Source organism: Dendrobates tinctorius, unplaced genomic scaffold (assembly GCF_039654945.1).
Source record: "Dendrobates tinctorius isolate UK_male_01 unplaced genomic scaffold, ASM3965494v1 ptg000087l, whole genome shotgun sequence".
NCBI lineage: Eukaryota > Metazoa > Chordata > Amphibia > Anura > Dendrobatidae > Dendrobates > Dendrobates tinctorius.
In genome coordinates this window covers 10,632,606-10,656,638 of record NW_027361755.1, presented here as the reverse complement: position 1 = coordinate 10,656,638, position 24,033 = coordinate 10,632,606, and the positions used below count along the sequence as shown (strand labels likewise).

General features: G+C 45.8%; 1 protein-coding gene across 2 annotated transcripts in view; it reads right to left on the bottom strand.

The window, feature by feature from the left end:
* Window positions 1-24,033, bottom strand: part of KMO (kynurenine 3-monooxygenase) — a 509,384-nt gene that overhangs the window by 160,538 nt on the left and 324,813 nt on the right. For both annotated transcript variants that reach the window (XM_073585735.1, XM_073585736.1), the window contains exon 8: window positions 19,212-19,283. In XM_073585735.1, coding sequence (XP_073441836.1) covers window positions 19,212-19,283 — 72 coding nt within the window. The remainder of the gene's footprint in view (window positions 1-19,211; window positions 19,284-24,033) is intronic.

The following is a 24,033-nucleotide window of genomic DNA, read 5'->3' as shown; positions in this document are numbered from 1 at the left end:
CAGAGGCTTGGCAGTCAGGACAAGACTCACAATATACACGAATATCGTGATGCATGCCTGGCCAAACAAAACAGTGTAATATCCTTTCGGTGGTTTTCTGGACTCCCAGGTGACCTCCCATCACATGTCCGTGGGCCAGATCCAGCACCTGCCGCCGGTAGGGTTTTGGCACAACTAATAGTTGCACCATATCTTCCCCCTTTTCTCTATCTGATAGAGTAAATCATTCTCCAGAACCATGTAAGGATATGCCCGCCTAGAGCCAGGTTCTACGGGTACCCCATTTATCACTTTTACATTTGTCCTAGCCTGAGAAAGGGTAGGATCCTTTATTTGCTCGCTCTGGAAGTCATCTTTCTGAACTTCTAAATCCGGCAAACGGGGAGGTGGACGGCTGTCGGCCTCCTCCTCTTCCCTGGTCTCCTCCGTATCACCCGCCATGACTGAAAACGGGAACTGCAGGTCATTTCCCACAGACTCTTCCCCCGAGTCTTCCGGGGAGACCTCTTCCAGGGGTTCGGGACCCACACGCGCCCTGGGAGAAGAATCATGTACACTATTACCCGAGGGCATCAACTGATTCTCCCACAATTGCCAGAAGTGGGGAAAATCCCGGCCCAAGATAACATCATGCAATAACGCAGGGACGAGTCCCACTTTATGTTGCACAGACCCATAGGAAGTAGTAATGCATATGACCGTGGTGAGGTACGAACAGGTGTCTCCATGCACACACGTTACCGAAAATTTGTCTGATGGTCCAGTCGGGGCTGACACCAGACTGGCCTTCACCAGAGTCACCACATTTCCCGAGTCTAACAATGCCACCACATTTTTGCCATCAACAGTTAAATCACACAAGTGTTTTTCCACATCCTTTTGACCGGCATTCACACTCACTACCCGTGCAACCATAGACATGCGGTTTTTAGAGTCTGTGACGTCGCACTGCATGGGTTCAGTAGTGGCCGGACAGTTCGCAACAATATGTCCCATCTCTTGGCAGCGGAAACACCTAACGGGCCCCTTGCTTAGACCATAGTTCGTTACTCTCGGCCTCGCAGTGCGGGCAGTCCCATTTTCCTCCCCCACTGCCTTAGGGATTTTTCCATCTCCCCTACTCCCTGGAACAGTCTTACCGGTTCCACGTGGAGACGATGAAGAACGAGGTGGGGTAGCGTCGTCTCGGAGTCCTTCCGCCACGGAGTAACGTTCAACCAGATCCACCAGTTGATCTGCCGTCGTAGGATTTCCATGGCTTACCCACTTCCTCAGGGCTGGTGGTAGAGCTCTCAGGTACTTGTCCATGACGACTCTCTGGATTATCTCTGGCGCTGTCAGCACCTCGGGTTGTAGCCACTTCTTCGTCACGTGGATCAGGTCGAACATCTGTGACCGCGGTGGTTTATCCGGCTGATAAGTCCATTGATGCACTCTCTGTGCACGGACAGCGGTCGTCACTCCCAGCCGGGCCAAGATCTTGACTTTCAGTTTGTCAAAGTCCTGCGCAGCTTCAGGCTCTAAGTCATAATAAGCCTTTTGGGCCTCACCGGAAAGAAACGGGGCAATCAGGCCGGCCCATCGTGCCTTAGGCCATTTTTCTCGCACCGCCATCCGTTCAAACGTAGTCAGGTATGCCTCGACGTCATCTTCTGCCAGTACCGACTCACGTGAATCACTCTCGACTCGGCTTCCAGGTTAACCTCATGTAGGCTTGCCAGGCGCTGCGCCACCTGCTGGAGAAGCGAACGATCGGTAGCTGTCATGTCCACCAACTCCTTCAGCTGGGCCATCATCACCCGATTAGCTTCTTGCTGGACGGCGGTGGACTGTACCAGCGCTTTCACCACGTCCTCCATGCTCATGCTTGCAACGTGATGCCCGCGTTCTCCACCACAATGTGATAAAACACTCCGGGATCGCCTTTGCTGGGGTCAAAGGTCACGTGCATTCAACATGAAACTCAGGCGCAGAGCTGGGATTTGGGTATAACTGACCCTGGGTCAGGTTTATTAACTGTGAAAGCAATGCAAAAAGGAAATAAAACATAAAACAAATCCTTGCCTGTCCGGCACTAACTAAACAATGGACAACCTAACTACCAACTGGCGGGCTTCTCCCGTCCAGCCAAACCACAGTTGCAGTGGGCACTGCTTCCACTCACGTGTGTCTCTCACACAGAAAGGCTCTCTGTATTCCCAGGCTGAGACCTCACACAACCACCTGGCATCCTTTTATATCCACCTCCCATTATTCATTAGTAAGCAGGTGCGATACTGACCAGACTAGGCAACATATGAAAGGAATCTGGGCGAGATATACCTGCCCTCATCCACTATTCCCACATGATTCTCACATATTGTTTTTTTTTTATTTCCAAAAAATGGATTTATTGGGGGATTTTTTTTTTTTCTAATTTATTTGGCGATTTTTAAAAAAAATTATTTTAACACTTTTTTTTTTAACTTTATTACATTGTCCCAGGTGGGACATCACTGTCCTGTGACAGATCGCTGATCTGTCACATCACAGATCACTGTGACAGATCAGTGATCTGTCATAGGTAGAGTTGAGCGACTTTTGGTTTTTTAGGGTCGCGTTTCGTTTCGTGAAACCCGACTTTTCCAAAAGTCGGGTCGAGCAAGATCGTCCGATTATAGGGAAAAGTCGGGGTCGTCCCGAAACATGAAACCCAATGTAAGTCAATGGGGAATAAAAGTCGGCAGTGAGAGGAGGACAGGAAACACACCAACAGTGCCCATTTGAATGCCAAAAGCATCAATTCTTCTTACTTAAGCTTGTCAAACTTAATTAACTTCATAATACAAGTTACGCACTGAAAAATGGGGGTTATTTGGCTACAGACTGTGGGGGGGGGAGGGCTGGCTCCAGGTTTTCATGTGCCCTGGGCGAAAGAGCGCCCCTTTAACACATACCACAACTCATCATGCTCCGATACGGCAGAGAAATAGCGGTATAGTACAATGAAAAATACCTCACTTTTTACATCTCATGACGAGGCCCATCTATTTCTCCATACAGAATCATTGGTCCCATATAATGTTTGAAACAGTATATGATGAGCTCCACATAATGCTACAGTATATGTTGGTCCCCATGGATGAAGCTCCACTGTCTTATGGGCCCAAATAATGCTCCAAACATAATGGGCCCCATTTCTAATGCTCTAGTGTATAATGGGCCCTGTAAATACTGCTCCAGTGTCTGATGTCCACCTTTGGAATGTTCCAGTGTATGGTGGGCCCCATCTATCATTCTCAGACGGTGTTAGGCCCAGTATGGATTGCACGTGATTGCACAAAGGTTAGAAAGGTACCGTATCCCCGGATAACATGTATGGATAGCGTACACATTCAAAATATGTCTCAGGAGGCAGGCTCAGACGGTGTTAGGCCCAGTATGGATTGCACGTGATTGCACAAAGGTTAGAAAGGGTACCGTATCCCCGGATAACATGTATGGATAGCGTACACATTCAAAATATATGTCTCGGGAGGCAGGCTCAGACGGTGTTAGGCCCAGTATGGATTGCACGTGAATGCACAAAGGTTAGAAAGGGTACCGTATCCCCGGATAACATGTATGGATAGCGTACACATTCAAAATACACTCACTGGCCACTTTATTAGGTACACCTGTCCAACTGTGTGTTAAGACTTAATTTCTAATCAGCCAATCACATGGCGGCAACTCAGTGCATTTAGGCATGTAGACATGGTCAAGACAATCTCCTGCAGTTCAAACCGAGCATCAGTATGGGGAAGAAAGGTGATTTGAGTGCCTTTGAACGTGGCATGATTGTTGGTGCCAGAAGGGCTGGTCTGAGAATTTCAGAAACTGCTGATCTACTGGGATTTTCACGCACAACCATCTCTAGGGTTTACAGAGAATGGTCCGAAAAAGAAAAAAAATCCAGTGAGCGGCAGTTCTGTGGCCGGAAATGCCATGTTGATGCCAGAGGTCAGAGGAGAATGGGCAGACTGGTTCGAGCTGATAGAAAGGCAACAGTGACTCAAATTGCCACCCGTTACAACCAAGGTAGGCAGAAGAGCATCTCTGAACGCACAGTGCGTCGAACTTTGAGGCAGATGGGCTACAGCAGCAGAAGACCACACTGGGTACCACTCCTCTCAGCTAAGAACAGGAAACTGAGGCTACAATTTGCACAAGCTCATCGAAATTGGACAGTAGAAGATTGGAAAAACGTTGCCTGGTCTGATGAGTCTCGATTTCTGCTGCGACATTCGGATGGTAGGGTCAGAATTTGGCGTAAACAACATGAAAGCATGGATCCATCCTGCCTTGTATCAACGGTTCAGGCTGGTGGTGGTGGTGTCATGGTGTGGGGAATTTTTTCTGGGCACTCTTTGGGCCCCTTGGTACCAATTGAGCATCGTTGCAACGCCACAGCCTACCTGAGTATTGTTGCTGACCATGTCCATCCCTTTATGACCACAATGTACCCAACATCTGATGGCTACTTTCAGCAGGATAATGCGCCATGTCATAAAGCTCGAATCATCTCAGATTGGTTTCTTGAACATGACAATGAGTTTACTGTACTCAAATGGCCTCCTCAGTCACCAGATCTCAATCCAATAGAGCATCTTTGGGATGTGGTGGAACGGGAGATTCACATCAGGGATGTGCAGCCGACAAATCTGCGCCAACTGTGTGATGCCATCATGTCAATATGGTCCAAAATCTCTGAGGAATGCTTCCAGCACCTTGTTGAATCTCTGCCACGAAGAATTGAGGCAGTTCTGAAGGCAAAAGGGGGTCCAACCCCTTACTAGCATGGTGTACCTAATAAAGTGGCCAGTGAGTGTATATGTCTATACATCAGGAGGCAGGCCAGACGGTGTCAGGCACAGTATGGATTTGACGGCCCAGATTACACAGCGGAGGAGCAGGGAGAGGTAAAGATTGCAAATGCTGGGGCCCTGCCCAAGCAAGGGGGGCCCACTCGTGGGCGTCGGTACTGGCACTGGGCCCCTCATAGTACAGCGGTGTGTCTGACGGCGGGTGTGCACCACCACCGTCAGAGACACTTGATTGCACTATGAGGGACCCTGTGCCAGTGCCCGCGCCCAAGAGTCGGCCTACCCACCTGTCCAGGGCAACGGCACTCGCACGGTGTCGTGCGCTAGGTGGTGACCCCGGCCATGGGGGGGGAGGCAGAACAGTTAGGGAGTTTTAGAAAGTGGCATATGTTGATGTTGGACATTCAGCTGATGCAAAAGGCGAAATAGGTGAAGTACCAGGAAGAGGTGGACCAAAGCAAGCCATTTTTCTGTCACCCTATGTGTCATCAGGGGAAGGTGGGACAAAATCCTTGGAAACCCATGCGTGGTTCATTTTAATGAAGGTTAGATCATCCACATTTTGGGTTGACAGACGGGTCCTTTTTTCTGTCAGGATTGATCCAGCTGCACTGAAGACTCTTTCCGATAGCACACTTGCAGCTGGGCAAGCGAGCTCCAGTAAGGCATATTGGGCCAATTCCGGCCAGGTGTCCAGTTTAGCGGCCCAATAGTCAAAGGGGAATGACCTGTGTGGGAGAACATCGATATGGGAGGAAAAGTAGTTTGTAACCATAGTTGACAACTGCTGTCTCCTGTCACTTTCCATCGATGCAGTATTACCAGTTGTGTGAGCGGTATTTGAAAAATCAGTCCACAACATTGTCATGAAACCCCTGTCTCCAACGCCACTTCTGCTGTGTGCACCACGAACACCTCTGCCAAGCTGCCCCCGGCCCGTACGGCTCGTGTGAGAACCATCACCGCTGCTGTGTGCTGGGAATGCCTCAAGCAACCGATTTACCAGAGTTGCTTGTTTATTAGCCAATATTAGGTCAAGGTTCTCCTGTGGCATGATGTTTTGTAATTTGCCTTTATAGCGTGGATCCAGGATGCTGGCCAACCAGTAGTCGTCATCGTTCATCATTTTGGCAATGCAGGGGCCCCTTTTTAGGATCCGCAAGGCATAATCTGACATGTGGGCCAATGTGTCAATGATGCACTGCGAGTGCTGGGTGGAGGAGCACTTTCTTGCAAATCCACATCCCTCCAGTCATGCACAAACCCTGTTCCAGACCTTGCCACGCCAACATTTTCACTTGCCCCACGAGATGCATCCTCCTCCCCTAAGTAATCATCCCCATCATCATCCTCCTCCTCCTCCTCTTCTTCCTCCACCTCGTCCAGGAGAGGTCCCTGAGCAGACAATGGCTGAATGTCATCAAGTATTCCCTCCTCCTCTTCCTCCTCATCAACATTGGCTGCAGACGCCTGCTCCTTAAGGTGCGTCAAAGTTTGCATGAGCAGACGCATAAGTGGGATGCTCATGCTTAGGATGGCGTCGTCTGCGCTTACCAGCCGTGTGCATTCCTCAAAACACTGAAGGACTTTACAAAGGTCTTTCAGCTTCGACCACTGCACACCTGTCAACTCCATGTCTGCTCTCAAAGTGCCTGGCCGTGTATCCTCCCACAAATGCATTATGGCCTGCCTCTGCTCGCACAGCCGCTCCACCATGTGCAGGGTGGAGTTCCACCTTGTTGCAATGTCGATAATGAGGCGGTGGTTGGGAAGGTGGAGCAATCGCTGCAGCTTCTGCATACGAACGGAGTGTACAGGCGACCGGCGGATGTGCGCGCACAGTCTTCGCACCTTCTGGAGCAGGGCTGTTAACTCCGGATAATTTTTGAGGAAGCACTGCACCACCAGGTTCAAGGTGTGAGCCAAGCAAGGTATGTGGCTGAGTTTTGAAAGGGCTATGGCTGCCACAAAATTACGGCCGTTATCACTAACTACCTTGCCTGCCTCAAGATGTACACTGCCCAGCCATGACTCAGTTTGTCGCTTCAAGTACTCGGCCAGCACCTCGGCGGTGTGTCTGTCGCCCAAACACATCATCTGCAACACAGCCTGCTGACGCTTTCCACTAGCTGCTCGATAGGGGGACACATCGTGTGCAACTGTGGCAGCTGCAGATGGAGTGCTCGTACGACTGCGCTCTGTGGACGAGCTTTCGCTTCTGGAGGAGGAGGAGGGTCGAACGCCTACAGCCAACTGTTTCCTATACCGTGGGCTAGGCAGCACTGTCCCACCACTGCTGTCCCCTGTGGACCCTGCATTAACCCAGTGCGCAGTGATGGACACGTAACGGCCCTGGCCATGCCGACTGGACCATGCATCAGTTGTGAGGTGCACCTTTCCGCTCACTGACTACTTGAGTGCATGGACAATGCGGTCTTTCACATGATGGTGGAGGGCTGGGATGGCTTTGCGAGAGAAGAAGTGGCGACTGGGTAGGTCATAGCGTGGTACTGCATAGGCCATGAGTTCGCGGAAAGCTGTGCTTTCCACCAACCGAAAGGGCATCATCTCAAACGAGATTAGTTTGGCAATGTGGGCGTTCAAACCCAGTGTACGCGGATGAGAGACTGAGTACTTTCTTGACCTACTCATAGTGTCTGGGAGGGTGAGCTGGACTTGAGAGCTGCATATGGTGGAAGTAGCGGTGGACAGGGCGGACTGAGAGAGGGTTGATGATGGTGATGGAGTTGGTGTTCTTTCTGATGGCCTAGAATCAGTCTTTCGTTGATATAACAGTGGGATTCCCTGACTGCTGTGGTCTTGCAACGACACCTCAACATTTGCTGCTGTGCTAACCGGTGGGCTTACAGTGGGGGAAACAATGTAGCGTTGCTGACTACCTTCGTTGTGATCAGTTGCACATGTGGCACTTGAGGTTTGGTGTTGTGTCCACGCTTGCAAGTGCATGCTGGTTAAATGTCTAAGCATGCAACTGGTATTCAAATTTTTCAGATTTTTCCCTCGGCTAAAGGTCTTTGCGCACTTCTTACAGATAACCTTGGCCTGATCATGAGGATTTTGGTCAAAAAAGTGCCACACTGCACTCTTCCTACTTTGGCAGACATTTTGCGGCCTAGCACGCTGTGATCTTTTGACCCTCTGGACAAGCTGTCCAGCAACTCTTTTGATGTTTGGAACCTGTCTTTGGAGTGCTCCGGGCCTGCCAGATAACAGCTGTTGCGATGTCGATGTCTGCTGTGGATGCTCCTCATCTGAGCTATTGGAAGCAGCACCCTCTTCCCCCAATGGATGCCAATCTGGGTCAACAACTGGGTCATCCATCACCTCCTCTTCTATGTCATGTGCACCTTCCTCTGTGTCACCGTGTATGGTGGTATAGTGTGCGGGAAGGGGCACCTGAGTCTCATCAGGGTCAAAATCTGGCTCTGTACACTGCGAGGACAATGTAGTGCTCTGAGTGAATGTACCAGCAGAATCATCCATCAGCGGCTGTGCATCAGTGCACTCCATGTCAGATTCATCTTGGCCTGGGTAATTCACCATTTCACTTGATAATCCAGGCATGGTATGTGAAAACAGTTCCATGGAGTAATCAGTAGTATGGCCTGCGTCATCCTTCAATCTTGGTTGGGGTGAAGGACACAAGGAAAGGTGTGGTTCATGAACATGAGCCTCCAATGACGACTCAGTGCTTTTACTTTTTACAACTGAAGAAGAGGAGGCGATAGAGCTGGAGGCTGAGTCAGCAATGTAAGACAAAACTTTTTCCTGATGCTCTGGCTTTAAAAGCGGTTTGCCAACTCCTAGAAAACTAAGCGTTCGAGGCCTTATGTAGCCAGACGATGACGCAGGGTCAGCACCTCCTGCATTCGGTCCTATTTTGCTCTTGCCACTACCATCAGATCCACCACCAACACCATCATTACCAGCTGCCAACCCCCGCCCAATTCCACGGCCTCTTCCACGAGCCTTCCTCATTTTTGGTAGAAATGTAGACAAAATCCAACAAACTATATAGTAATGTAAAACAAGGTACAAGGTGTCTATAGGACAGGGGAGATTTTGAATTTCTGCAGACACTTGTGGACACTGGACACTTTTGGATTGTGTGAGGCCCACTGATATCTGAGCGCTATGTGACAGGCTCGATGGCACAGCTGTGACTAGAGGATAAGGGAGATTTTGAATCTCTGCACACACTTTTGGACACTGAATGGACACTTTTGGATTGTGTGAGGCCCACTGATATCTGAGCGCTATGTGACAGGCTCGATGGCACAGCTGTGACCAAAGTGACTAGAGGATAAGGGAGATTTTGAATCTCTGCACACACTTTTGGACACTGGACACTTTTGGATTGTGTGAGGCCCACTGATATCTGAGCGCTATGTGACAGGCTCGATGGCACAGCTGTGACCAAAGTGACTAGAGGATAAGGGAGATTGGATTGCTTTTAAAAAAGCAGTTTGCGGAGCAGTGGGTAAACAGCAATGCAGGAATGTCAGGAAGCCTTAGAAGGCAGCCCAACAACCAACACCACTGATACACCACTATATAGCCTCCCCTTGCACTGCACACACAGTGACTGGTGTGTTGTGCAGGCCAAATTGCTAGCAGCAGAAGCAGTTTTTTTGTCTTCTCAGCAGGACAAAAAAAAAATTGGGATTGCTTTTAAAAAAGCAGTTTGCAGAGCAGTGGGTAAACAGCAATGCAGGAATGTCAGGAAGCCTTAGAAGGCAGCCCAACAACCAACACCACTGATACACCACTATATAGCCTCCCCTTGCACTGCACACACAGTGACTGGTGTGTTGTGCAGGCCAAATCGCTAGCAGCAGAAGCAGTTTTTTTGTCTTCTTCCCTGCCTAACGCTCTCCCTACAGAATCAGCAGCAACCTCTCCCTATACTAAGATCGGCAGAAGTAAGATGGCGGTCGGCGTGCACGCCCTTTTATACCCCCTGTGACGCCCACCAAAGCAAGCCAATCACTTGCATGCCCTTCTGAAAGATGGTGGTGACCCGTGCCTATGTCATCACGTTGCCCACAGTGTCCGTGGATCCTGATTGGCTGAAAAAGAGCGCAAAACAAACTTTTGAAACGCGACTTTGGCGCGTAAGTCGCCGACCTCGTGGCCGACCTCATCCTAGGGTCGGGTTTCGTTTCATGAAACCCGACTTTGCCAAAAGTTGGCGACTTTTGAATTTTTTCGACTCGTTTCGCTCAACTCTAGTCATAGGCAGTGCAGCAGGTTTCCTCATGCCTGCGCTTTGCAGGCATGAGGAAGCCAGCTCCCTGCAGGCCCCTGAAGGTCCCCGTCGCCATCTTGGATTTGGGGGCCTGCAGGGAAGGAGCCCCCCGCAGCAGCGCTGCACATTGCGCTGCTGTGGGGGGCTCAGGGAAGCACGGAGGGAGCCCCCTCCCTGTCGATGCTTCCCTTTAACCCCCGGTACACCGTGATCATGTTTGATCACGGTGTGCAAGGGGTTAACGTGTCGGGGGCGGTCCGTGACTGCCCCTGACACATTGTGCCGGGTGTCAGCTGTGATAATCAGCTGACACCTGGCCGCGATCAGTGGCGCTCACCACTTAGGCGCCGCTGATTGCGCTAGACGTACTATCCCGTCCATGGGCATAGGGCCCGGGTCCCATGGACGGGATAGTATGTCAGAAAGGGGTTAAGTCTCTTCTCAGTCTTCTCTTCTGCAAGCTAAACATTCCCAAATCCTGCAACCTTTCCTCATAAGACAGTGTTTGCAGACTGGTCACCATTCTGGTCGCTCTTTTCTGAACTTGCTCTAGTTTGTTAATGTCTTTTTTAGAATGTGGTGCCCAAAACTGGACACAGTATTCCAGATGAGGTCTGACCAAAGAGGAGTAGAGGGCAATAATGACTTCACGTGATCTAGACTGTATGCTTCTGTTAATACATCCTAGAATTGCATTTGCCTTTTTTGCTGCTGCATCACACTGTTGACTCATGTTCAGTCTGTGATCTATTAGTATACCCAAGTCTTTTTCACATGTGCTGTTGTTTAGCCTTATTCCTCCCATTCTGTATATGCTTTTTTCATTTTTATTGCCCAGATGTAGTACTTTGCATTTTTCCCTGTTAAAAACCATTCTGTTAGTTGCTGCCCACTGCTCCAGTTTATTTATATCTTTCTGAATCCTCTCTCTTCTCTAGTATTAGCTATCCCTCCTAGCTTTGTGTCATCAGCAAATTTAATCAGTTTACCCTCAAGTCCTTCATCTAAATCGTTGATAAACATGTTGAACAATACGGGACCTAGGACAGAGCTCTGTGGTACCCCACTTGAGACATACTGTTAACATGCATGCTTGTATTTTGAGCAAGTGGTTTACAAAACGGAGGTGAAGTTGACACTATCAGGCATACCAATCAGCTTCAGGTCTATTAAATTAACCCCTTAGTGATGGAGCCAATTTGCAGCTTAATGACCAGGCCAATTTTTACAATTCTGACCAATGTCACTTTATGAGGTTATAATTCTGGAACGCTTTAATGGATCCTGCTGATTCTGAGATTATTTTTTTGTGACATATTGTACTTTATGTTAGTCATAAAATTTCTTCGATATGACTTGCGTTTATTTATGAAAAAAACGGAAATATGGTGAAAATTTTTAAATTTTCAAACTTTTAATTTTTATGCCCTTAAATCAGAGAGATATGTCACACAAAATACTTAATAAATAACATTTCACACATGTCTACTTTACATCAGCACAATTTTGGAAACATTTTTTTTGTTAGGAACTTATAAGGGTTAAAGGTTGACCAGCGATTTCTCATTTTTACAACAAAATTTACAAAACCATTTTTTTAGGGACCACCTTACATTTGAAGTCACTTTGAGGGGTCAATATGACAGGAAACACCCCAAAGAGACACCATTATAAAAACCGCACCCCTCAAGGTTTTCAAAACCACATTCAAGAAGTTTATTAACCCTTTACATGCTTCACAGGAGCTGAAGCAATATGGAAGGAAAAAATTAACATTTAACTTTTTTTTTTTACAAATATTTTAATTCAGAGCCAATTTTTTTCATTTTCACAAGTATTTTCCTCTCCTATGTATAGCACTCACGTTCTTTTCACATTGCTAAATTGCACAGATCCATTCAGTACCACCATTCAACATCAGAGACACTCTCACAAATCACTTAACCATCTTCTCACTCTTTCTAGCCTCCTTCTCCTAGTCGCAGGAGACATTGCTCCCAATCCTGGTCCCCCATGTTGTAGAAAGTCAAACCCCCCAACTGCTACTCAGAAACCACTCTAATCTTATTTATGTTCCCTGCATGCCTTCTTTCTCTCTTAATTGTGCCCTTTGGAATTCTCGCTCAGTGTGTAATAAACTCTTCTTCATCCATGACTTCTTCCTTTCGAATTACTGAAACCTGGATCCAGCAGTCAGACACTACTACTGCTGCTGCTGTTCTTTCATATGGGGGACTACACTTTTCTCATTCCCCAAGATCAGACAATAGAGCAGGTGGAGGCGTTGGTCTGTTCGTATCACCAAATTTACCTTTCAGGTTATTCTTCAAGTATCCTCACTTGTCTTCCCTTCTTTTGAGGTCCATGCCATCAGACTCTACAACCCCTTCTCCATGTGAGTGGTGGTGGTGTATCATCCTCCCAGCCCCTCCCATCAGTTCCTGGATCATTTTGCCACCTGTTTTCCACATTTTCTCTCCTGTGACATCCCCACCCTCATCATGGGAGATTTCAACATCCCCATTGCTCTTCCCCTCTCCCCATGTGCTACTCACCTTTTATCTCTAACCTCCTCGTTCAGCCTTTCGCAGCTTACTAACTCTCCAACGCATGAAGACGGAAACTCCCTCGACTTGGTCTTCTCTCGGCTTTGTGCAGTGGATGATTTCGCAAACTCCCCTCTCCTGCTCTCTGACCACAACCTTCTATCATTCTCTATCAAGAACTACCATCCCGCTCAGGTCACCCCTGCTGTCCACACTAATAGAAACATACAGGCCATTAACACCCAGAAACTTATGAAGAACTTGCAGTCATCATTGGCCCCTATCTCCTCCCTCTCATGTCCTGATTCTGCACTGAAGCATTACAATGAAACACTGGACGAAATTTCACCTCCTATATATATAACAACACGACACAGATGGTGACAACCCTGGCACACCCTGCAAACACGCTTCCTGCGGCAGTGCTCCAGGTGTGCCGAACATCTGTGGAGAAAATCCAAGCCACACGAAGATTTCATCCATTATAAGTTTATCCTTAGCACATAAAACACTGCTCTTCACCTCTCCAAACAAACCTATTTCAACACCCTCATCACCTCACTATCCAATAACCCTAAACGTCTCTGACACGTTTCATTCCCTACTCAACCCAAGAGTGCAGGCCCCAACCACGGAGCTTCGAGCTGCAGATCTGGCCAATTACTTCAAAGAAAAAATTGACCATATCCGACAGGAAATTATCTCCCAATCAGCTCATACCATGTCTTTTCCTTCCTCCCCACTGCATCTAGCTCACTCTCTGATTTTGAGCCAGTCACAGAAGAAGAAGTAAGCAGGCTCCTTGCATATTCTCGCCCAACCACTTGCACCAGTGACCCAATTCCGTCACATCTCCTCCAGTCCCTTTCCCCTGCTGTCACCGCTCACCTGACAAAAATATTTAACCGCTCTCTCTCTTCTGCTATCTTTCCCTCCTCATTTAAGCATGCCATCATACATCCACTACTTAAAAAACATCCCTTGACCAAAACTGTGCCACTAACTATAGACCTGTCTCTAATCTTCCCTTCACCTTCAAACTCCTGGAACGCCTGGTCCACTCCCGTCTTATCCACTATCTCTCTGATAACACTCTTCTTGACCCTCTCCAATCCAGTTTCCGCTCTTAACACTCTACTGAAACTGCCCTCACTAAAGTTTCTAATGATCTACTAAAAACTAAATTTAATGGTCATTACTCCATGCTAATTCTCTTGGATCTCTCTGCAGCATTCGAGACTGTGGATCACCAGCTCCTCCTCACTATGCTCCGCTTCATCGGCATCAAGGACACCATTCTCTCCTGGTTTTCCTCCTATCTCTCTGACCGCTTCTTTACTGTATCTTTTGCTGGTTCCTCCTCCTCTCATCTTCCCCTTACTGTTGGGGTTCCTCAAGGATTGGTTCTAGGTCTCCTCCTCTTCTCTTTGTACACTGCTCCTATTGGTCAAACAATCAGTAGATTTGGTTTCCAGCACCATCTCTATGCTGATGACACCTAATAATATGCTTCTTCAACTAACATCACGCCTGCCTTCTTAGAAAACACCAGCGATTGTCTAAACATTGTGTCTAACATCATGTCCTCACTATAGCTGAAACTGAACTTGTCAAAGACTGAACTCCTTGTGTTTCCTCCCTCTACTAATGCACCAATGCCCGACATTGCCATTTCTGTGTGTGGTTCCACTATTACTCCCCAGCTCACTGTCTTGGGGTCATACTTGACTTCGAGCTTTCATTCGCACCCCACATTCGATCACTGGCTCGCTCTTGTTATCTGCACCTCAAAAACATTTTTAGCATTCGACCTTTTCTTACTTTTGACTCCACAAAAACTTTCACTGTTTCTCTTATTCATTCTCGTCTGGACTATTGTAACTCTCTTCTAATCGGTCTCCCTCTTACCAAATTACCGATGCCTCTACCTTGTGCCAGTCATTACACTGGCTACCCATCCACTCCAGAATCCAGTACAAACTTATTACCCTCACCCACAAAGCACTCCACAGCACCACCCTACATCTCCTCCGTCGTCTCAGTCTACCACCCTACCCAAGCCCTCCGTTCTGCTGATGACCTGAGGTTAGCATCCTCAATAATGAGAACCTCCCACTCCCGTCTCCAAGACTATACACATGCTGTGCCAATTCTTTGGAATGCGCTTCCCAGGTCAATACGATTAGTCCCCAATCCCTACAATTTTAAGTGTGCCCTAAAAACACATTTATTCAGACTGGCTCACCGCCTAAACGCATTAACCTAACTATTCCTGTGTGACACAGTCAAAAGTTTTACCATAACCAGGTTCCCAGCATCATGTTCCCACATGCTTTATGCATCTATTAGCCCTCTGTGTCTGTACTGTTACACACTTAACATTATGGCTGGTCCAAACAATGAAGGCAACTGTTACCACCCACCTTTCGTGTCTACCATTTTTCTTCATAGATTGTAAGCTTGCAAGCAGGGCCCTCATTACACTTGGTATCTGTTATGATCTATGTGATTATTGTTATGATGTAATGTCTATTGTCTGTACAAATCCCCTCTGAAATGTAAAGTGCTGAGGAATATGTCAGCGCTATAGAAATAAAATTATTATTATTATAAGTGTAAAAACAGAAAATTAACAACAAAATTTGTTGTGCAATTTCTTCTGACAACGCCGATACTCCATATGTGGGGGTAAACCACTGTTTTGGCGCACGGCAGGGCTTGGAAGGGAAGGAGCGCCGTTTGAATTTTACAATGCAGAATTGGCTGGAATTGAGATTGGATGCCATGTTGCATTTGGAGAGCCCCTGATGTGCCTAAACAGTGGAAACCCCCCACAAGTGACATCATTTTGGAAACTAAACCCCTCAAGGAACTTATCTAGATGTGTGATGAGCAAGTGCCTCACAGAAGTTTATAACATAGGACCGTGAAAATAAAAAATCATATTTTTTCCACAAAAATGCTTTCACCTCCAAATTTTTACTTTCACAAGGGTAACAGAAGAAATTGGACCACAAAATTTTTTTTCCAATTTGTCTTGATTATCCTATATGTTGGAAGGATTCACTGTTTTGGCACACATCGGGGCTTGAAAGGGAAGTTGTGATGTTTTGGAATGCAGAGTTTGATGGAATGGTCTGCGGGCTTCATATTGCGTTTGCAGAGTCCTTGATGTGCTTAAACAGTAGAAACCCCCCCACATGTGACCCCATTTCAGAAACTAGACCCCCCAAGGAGCTTACCTACATGTGCAGTGAGCACTTTGAACCCCTAAGTGTTCACAGAAGTTTATACCGCAGAGCCGTGAAAATAAAAAATCTTTTTTTCCACAAAAATGATTTTTTAGCCCCCAGTTTTTTTTATTTTCCCATGGGTAACAGTAGAAATTAGACCCCCAAAGTTGTTCAATTTGTCCTGAGTACGCTGGTGCCCCATATGATGGGGTAAACCACTGTTTGGGCACACATTGGGAATCGGAAGGCAGGGAGCACTGTTTGACTTTTTGAATGCAAAATTGTCTGGAATCAATGGTGGCACCATGTTGCATTTGGAGACCCCCTGATGTGCCTAAACAGTGGAAACCCCTAAATTCTAACTCCTATCCTAACCCCCACACACTCCTAACCCTAATCCCAACCCTAACCATAACTCTAACCACAAAACTAACTCCAAAACACCCCTAACTCTAATCCCAACCCTAACCCTGTTCAAAACAGCTGACATGTGCCAAAAAAGATGTGGGTTCAGCGCCGTAGCCCACATCAAAGGGAGGGAGTCTGACATCGGCGTACTATTACGCCCGATTCGGAAAGGGGTTAATGTTATCTGCGGGTATTTTTTACAGAATTTTATAAAAATATGTATATATTTGATTCTTGATATGTTTATGCATATATTTTTATTTTAAATTACTAGTAGAGATGGGCGACTCCGAACAGTAAAGTTCGGCGTCCGAACTGAACACCTGCTGTTGGAGCACGGACACTGAACACGGGTTTCACCAGGAAGTCTATGTTACTGTTCGGTTTCGGCTGCCCGAACATCTGGTGTTTGTCTTGCTGTCATGTGCATGGCAGGGCAGCAAACACTGCTTCTGCTCGGCGGTGAAATTATCCCTGCTGGTCAAAGAGCCGCAGTTCCCACGCTGTCACAATACAGCATGAGCGATCAGCTGTGATCGGAGGTATAAAGTTTACCTTCGGTCACTGTTGTCAGCTAATGGGACTACAGCTCCCATCATCCGACACCTGCTGCTGCTAATAACAGCGAGAGCAGGAGCGGCTGATGGGTGTATTCATTAGCCATCTCCTACACTGCAAAGAAATAATTTAAAGAAAAAACCCGGGTTCCTGTGTATTTTTGATAACCAGCCATACAAAACTCACATCTGGGGGCTGCAACCCTCAGCTGTCAGCTTCAACAAGGCTGGTTATCAAGAATAGAGAGGTCCCCACACTGTTTTTTTAAATTATTTATAAATAATTTTTAAAGGGTGTGGGGTCACCCCATTTTTGACAACCAGCATGGCTAAAGCAGACAGCTGGGGGCTGGTATTCTCAGGCTAGTAAGGGGCCATGGATATTTCCTCCCAGCCCAAAAATAGCATCCTGTATCTGCCCAGAAAAGGCACATCTGTTGAATGCACCAATTCTGGCCCTTTGCCTGGCTCTTCCCACTTGCCCTGTAGCAGTGGCAAATGGGGTTGATGTCACCTTTGTATTATCAGGTGACACCAAGCTCACAGATTACTAATGAAGAGGCGTCTATGAAACACCTATCCATTACTAACCCTATAGTTACATGGTAAATAAAAACACAGCTAGAATAAAGTCCTTTATTAGAAATACGACTAAACACAGTTTTACATTTTTATTTAAAAATAACAAACACAGTTATACAGTAGTTCAGTCACCAGTGGTTCTCAGCCTGGACGATCACATCTTGGCACCATCCAGGTTGAAAACTGTTTTTCCCCCAGACATGGATTACGATGTGTGACAGAACGATGGAGAAGTGAGGGATATTGTTGTTTTTTATTTTAGTTTTATTAAAAATAATTTTTCAACCTTGTGTTTTAAAGTATTCTAATTTACTGAGATAATGACTTTTGGGTTTTCATTGACTGTGTCTGTAAGCCATAATCAACGTTAACAGAAATAAACACATGAAATATATCACTCTGCTTGTAATGACTCTATATAATATATGAGTTTCACTTTTTGCATTGAAGAACTGAAATAAAATAACTTTTTGATGATGTTCGAATTTAGTGAGAAGCACTTGTACCTATCCTGTTTTTTTCCCTTTCTGTTACCATTTTTTTTTCAGAATAACGTGTTTTATTTTTGATTTGCTCACCTGGGTATTTAAGGATGATATCTATTCACCAGAATAAGCTTTTACAAAGATCACTGGACTATATTCGAAAAGCGTTGCATTTCATTCATTTGCCTTGGATATAATTTTTACCATTTACATAGAATAAAGAAAATATTTTTACCTGGAGCTAGAATACATTCCCCATGTTATGTCAATTACACTTCTACTGATCTGACATTGATCATCTATTGCAGTGGTCCCCAACCTTTCTGATCTTGAGAGCCACATCCAGCTTCCGCTCCCCTCACAGTAGTGACAACCAAAGCCCCCATTATGGGTATATTGATAACCAAAGCTTTTCCACATAAATCACCTAGAAGCAGAATATCAAGATCCAGGGGTTCCCACAATACCCCCATTCAGTATTTTTCCAACACTCTGTCACATCCAGCTTCAAGCACCTCCTTTGACAGGTAGGATCATCCTGTCTCCAGTGTACCATACTTCAATTATCTCTAAACCCCTAGAGGGCCTGTCACACTAAGCGATATCGCTAGCAATATCGCTATAACGTCACTGTTTTTTGTGACGTTATAGCGATATCGCTAGCGATATCGCTATGTGTGATACTTACCTCCGACCGCTCCCCCGCTGTTTATCTCTGATCGCGCCAGAGCGTCCTGGACAGTTTCTCGTCGTCAGCTCCCTGCTGGGCTTCCTGCTGTGACGATGAGCGATGCGTGGACGCGGGCGGGAGGACGTCAGGATCGCCTCTTCTGACAGGTAAGTAGCGACCCCCGACCCCTGCGATGTCGCTGGTGAGATCTGCCTGTGTGGCAGCTCACTAGCGACCACTTAGCGATGTAGCAGCGATCCTGACCACGTCATATCGCTGGTCGGGATCGCTGGTGCATCGCTAAGTGTGACAGTACCTTAACACCAGTATATGTGTACCCAGATCTGTTCTTCTGTGCAGGGCTACCCGCAAAATTCACCATTTTCAGATGTGCTCTTCAGACCCATTTACTAGACCTGGAGCTGAAGCACCAAGTTGGCAGACAGCCGCGAACCACAATTCATGGGACCGCGAGACACATGTGGCTCCCGAGATACAGGTTGGGGAGCACTGACCTATTGTAAAGATAGGTCGACAATATTAAAGTCCAGTTAAACTCTTTAAAGAGATGTGATGAACATTAATGTAAGCAATATAAAGGAATATTAATTTCTTACCAAATTAGGTAATGCAATCATCATGAATGTATTTCTTGGCCATATATGCAAATAGTTTGGTTCCATGGCAAACTAGAAAGCAAAAATATAAAGAAAGTAATGAAAAAAATTAAATAATAAAGTTGAAAAAAAACATTGAGTTAAGACAGTCTGTGACCTTGAATATAATGGCCACAGCAGTTAGTTGTTCAATTTACAAACACAAGATGGAAAGCCAGCAACATAGTAACAATACTGTAGCAAAATATTTATGCTATAATTCTGAGAAAATAGGTGTGAGCCAGTGATACACAATTTCTTGTTGCCCCCAACTGCCCTGTAACAGCTAAGAAAGGAAGATACTAATATCCCACATTAATACCCCTACCCTTGCAAGACCTATGCTACTTGTAATATTGGGATAGAACCAGCACCACCTGAACTAAAGGATTTAACAGATTTGAGAATAGTAGGGGCCATGGACAGAGAATCTGCCTACTGATATAGAGGGGGATAACTCCTAAAATACACTAAATCCTTCTAAAGAGGCATGGAGTTAAAAATCCACCAATACAAAATAGTCGTAAAGGAAATATAAAATCAGAGATGAAGACCAAGTTACGTGGTCCAAATAGAGGAAACAATGGGTAAGCAGGATGATTTAATTTAAATCCACTATGGACTTTATGAGCTTTATACATTTTATTACCTGTTCATTATAGGTTTCATCTGAGGTTCCCTTTATACTTAATATACATTAATATATGTAATTTAAAATGCCCATCCTTACTGACCCTTCCCTTACTTCATGTGTGCACACCCAGTTTCATTTTTTGCTATACCTGAGTCTTCATCTCTGCTGTTATATTTGCTTATAACTATTTTGTATTTATATAAAGTATATTTATATAGTTAAAGTAATGAAATCAACTAAAGTGGAAAACTGAACATATAGATCTATCCATAAAACAAGAACAGCCACAACTCTCACAAGTTGAAGCAAAAAGCGCAAATGGAGCTGGTCACACTCCGAAAGATAAACTGCAGAAATAACGTAGCATCTTGCAGAAACTAAGGACTTAGCTGAAGAAATTCAGATTCCACAATCAGCTGAGTCCCCCTTCAAGGTATTGCTCAATCCTCAAAAAGGGTTATACACTGCTCAAAAAATAAAGGGAACACTAAAATACCACATACTAGATATCACTGAATGAAATATTTAAGTTGCAAATCTTTATTCATTACATGATGGAATGCATTGACAACAATAAAACATAAAAATGATCAATGTAAATCAAAATGGACATCCCATGGGGGAACCTAAGGCCCACTGCACCTGCATATGGTGTCCCAATGGGTCTAATGATCTCATCCCGGTACCTAATGGCAGTCACGGTACCTCTAGCACATGGAGGGCTGTGTGACCCTCCAAAGAAATTCCTCCCCACACCATTACTTACCCACTGCCAAACCGGTCATGCTAGAGGATGTTGCAGGCAGCAGAACATTCTCCACAGCATCCCAAGTTTCTGTCACCTCTGTTCTGTCACATGTGCTCAGTGTGAACCTGCTCTCATCCAGGAAGAGCACAGGGTGCCAATGTTGAATCTACCAATCTTGGTGTTTTCTGGCAAACGCAATTCACCCTGCACAGTGTTGGGCTGTAAGCACAACACCTACTTGTGGATGTCGGGCCCTCATACCACCCTCATGAAGTCTGTTTTTGACAGTTTGAGCAGACACATGGATGTTAGTGGTCTGCTGGAGGTCAGTTTGCAGGGCTCTTGCACTGCTATTTCTGTTCCTCCCTGCACAAAGGAGGTAGTGGTCCTGCTACTGGGTTGATGCCCTCCTACGGTCCCCTCCACGTCTCCTGGTATACTGGTCTGTCTCCTGGTATCTACTCCATGCTTTGTACACTGTGCTGACACACATAACTACCCTTCTTAACACAGCTCAAATTGATATGCCATCCTGGATGAGCTGCACTATCTGAGCAACTTCTGTGGGTTGTAGACACTGCCTCATGCTACTGTACAGTACCCCTAGGGGTGGGCGCAATGACAAAATGCAAAACTGACCAGAACAACAACCAAAAAGGATGAGGACAGAGAAATGGTATGTGATCACCCCCTGCAGAAGCACTCCTTTTATAGGGGTTGTCTTGCTAATTGCTTGTCATTTCTAGCTGTTGTCTCTTCCATTTGCATAACAGCAGGAGAAATTGATTCACAATCTGTGTTGCTTCATAACTGGCAGGTTGATTTCACAGAAATGTAATTGACTAAGGGTACCGTTACACCTAGCGATGCACCAGCGATAGTTAAAGCCTAGAGCAAAAAGTGTAAGATGTAATAATATGACTATGCGATCGATCTAAATAAAAGTCAGTGTCAGTGGTGAGCAGTGAGTAAATACAGCCAAATTTGAAAAAGTATTTACTGAGGTTTAGAGATGATATAGCATGTCCCCACCACCCCAACACACGTTTCGTTCAAACTTCTTCAGGAGGCGTGTTAACAGCTTTGTATGTTTTTCATTGTTTGTACTAGTTGTACAGTTTTAATATATTCAATAGAAAATCATGTTTTAAGGATTACACTCCATAGTAGTCTACTATCCTGTGATTCTTCTCTAACAGAAGGAAGATGTACTCGTACAAGTAATATAACATTAATAACAAGATTGAGCTAATTCCAACTAGATTTAAAATCTGTCCATATTCAGATCATTGGTGGCATAACTATGTGCAAATTAAAGACCAGGCTTCGATAGCATATTTATAACATTAACCCCTTCCTGACATGCGACGTACTATCCCGTCCACGGTACCCGGGCCCGTATGACCGTGGACGGGATAGTACGTCTACCGCGATCAGCGGCGCCCACGTGGTGAGCGCCGCTGATCGCGGCCGGGTGTCAGCTGATTATCACAGCTGACATCCGGCACTATGTGTCAGGGGCGGTCACGGACCGCCCCCGACACGTTAACCCCTTGCACACCGCGATCAAACATGATCGCGGTGTACCGGGAGTTAAAGGGAAGCATCGGCAGGGAGGGGGCTCCCTCCGTGCTTCCCTGAGCCCCCCACGGCAGCGCAATGTGCAGCGCTGCTGCGGGGGACTCCTATCCTCCAGGCCCCCGAATCCAAGATGGCGACGGGGGCCTTCGGGGACCTGAGGAAGCTGGCTTCCTCAGTGCCTGCAAAGCGCAGGCAAGAGGAAGTCTTCTTCAATGCCTGTGACAGATTGCTGATCTGTCACAGTGATCTGTGATGTGACAGATCAGCGATCTGTCACAGGACAGTGATGTCCCACCTGGGACTATGTAATAAAGTAAAAAAAAAAATTAAAAAAAAATGTAAAAATAAATTCAAAAAAATCGCCAAATAAATTAGAAAAAAAAAAAAAATATTCCCTCAATAAATCCATTTTTTGGAAATAATAAAAAAAAAACCAATAAAAGTTCACATATTAGGTATCGCCGCATCCGTAATGACCCGCCCTATAAAACTGTCCCATTAGTTAACCCTTTTAGCGAACCCCTTAAAAAATAAAAATAAAAAACAAAGCAAAAAATAATGATTTATTATCATACCGCCAAACAAAAAGTGTAATAACGCGCGATTAAAAAGACGCATATAAATATCCATGGTACCGCTGAAAACTTCATCTTGTCCCGCAAAAAACGAGCCACCACACAGCATCATCAGCGAAAAAATAAAAAAGTTATAGCTCGCAGAATAAAGCGATGCAAAAATAATTATTTTTTATATAAAATAGTTTTCATTGCATAAAACCGACAAAAACATAAAAAAAACCTAAATGAGGTATCGCTGTAACCGTACTGACCCGAAGAATAAAACCGCTTTATCAATTTTACCGCACGCGGAACGGTGTAAACGCACCCCCCCAAAAGAAATTCATGAAACGCTGGTTTTGTTCATTCTGCGTCACAAAAATAGGAATAAAAAGCGATCAAAAAATGTCACGTGCCCGAAAATGGTACTAATAAAAACGTCAACTCGTCCCGCAAAAAATAAGACCTCACATGACTCAGTGGGTCAAAATACGGAAAAATTATAGCTCTCAAAATGTGGTGATGCAAAAACTATTTTACAATAAAAAGCGTCTTTTAGCGTGTGACAGCCGCCAAACATAAAAACCGCCATAAATAGTAAGTCAAACCCCCCGTTATCACCCCCTTAGTTAGGAAAAAATAATAAAACTAAAAAAAAAAGTATTTATCTCCATTTTCCCGTTAGGGTAAGGCTGTGTGCACACGCTGCGGATTAGGTGCGGATTCATCCGCGCGGATTTTGTAAAATCCGCAGGTGAAACCGCAGGTCAAAAGACCTGCGGTTTTACCTGCGGATTGCTCTGTGGTTTTGTCCTGCGGTTTTTCATCTCCTCAATAGAGGAGATGGCAAACCGCAGGAGAATCCGCAGAAAGAATTGACATGTCAATTCTTTCTGCGGATTGAAAACCACAGATTATCCGCGCGGAAAATTCCGCACCGTCTGCACTGCGGTTTTTGATTCCCATAGGGAATCATGGTACTGTACACCACAGCAAAAACTGCTGCGGGTCCGCAGCAGCCAAAACCGCTGCGGAACCGCAGCAAAATCCGCAGCGTGTGCACACAGCCTTAGGGTTAGGGCTAGGGTTAGGGCTAGGGTTGGGGCTAGGGTTAGGGTTAGGGCTAGGGTTAGGGTTAGGGCTAGGGTTAGGGCTCAGATTAGGGTTAGGGGTGTGTTGGGGTTAGGGTTGGAGTTATAATTGGGGGTTTCCACTGTTTGGGCACATCAGGGGCTCTCCAAATGCAACATGGCATCTGATCTC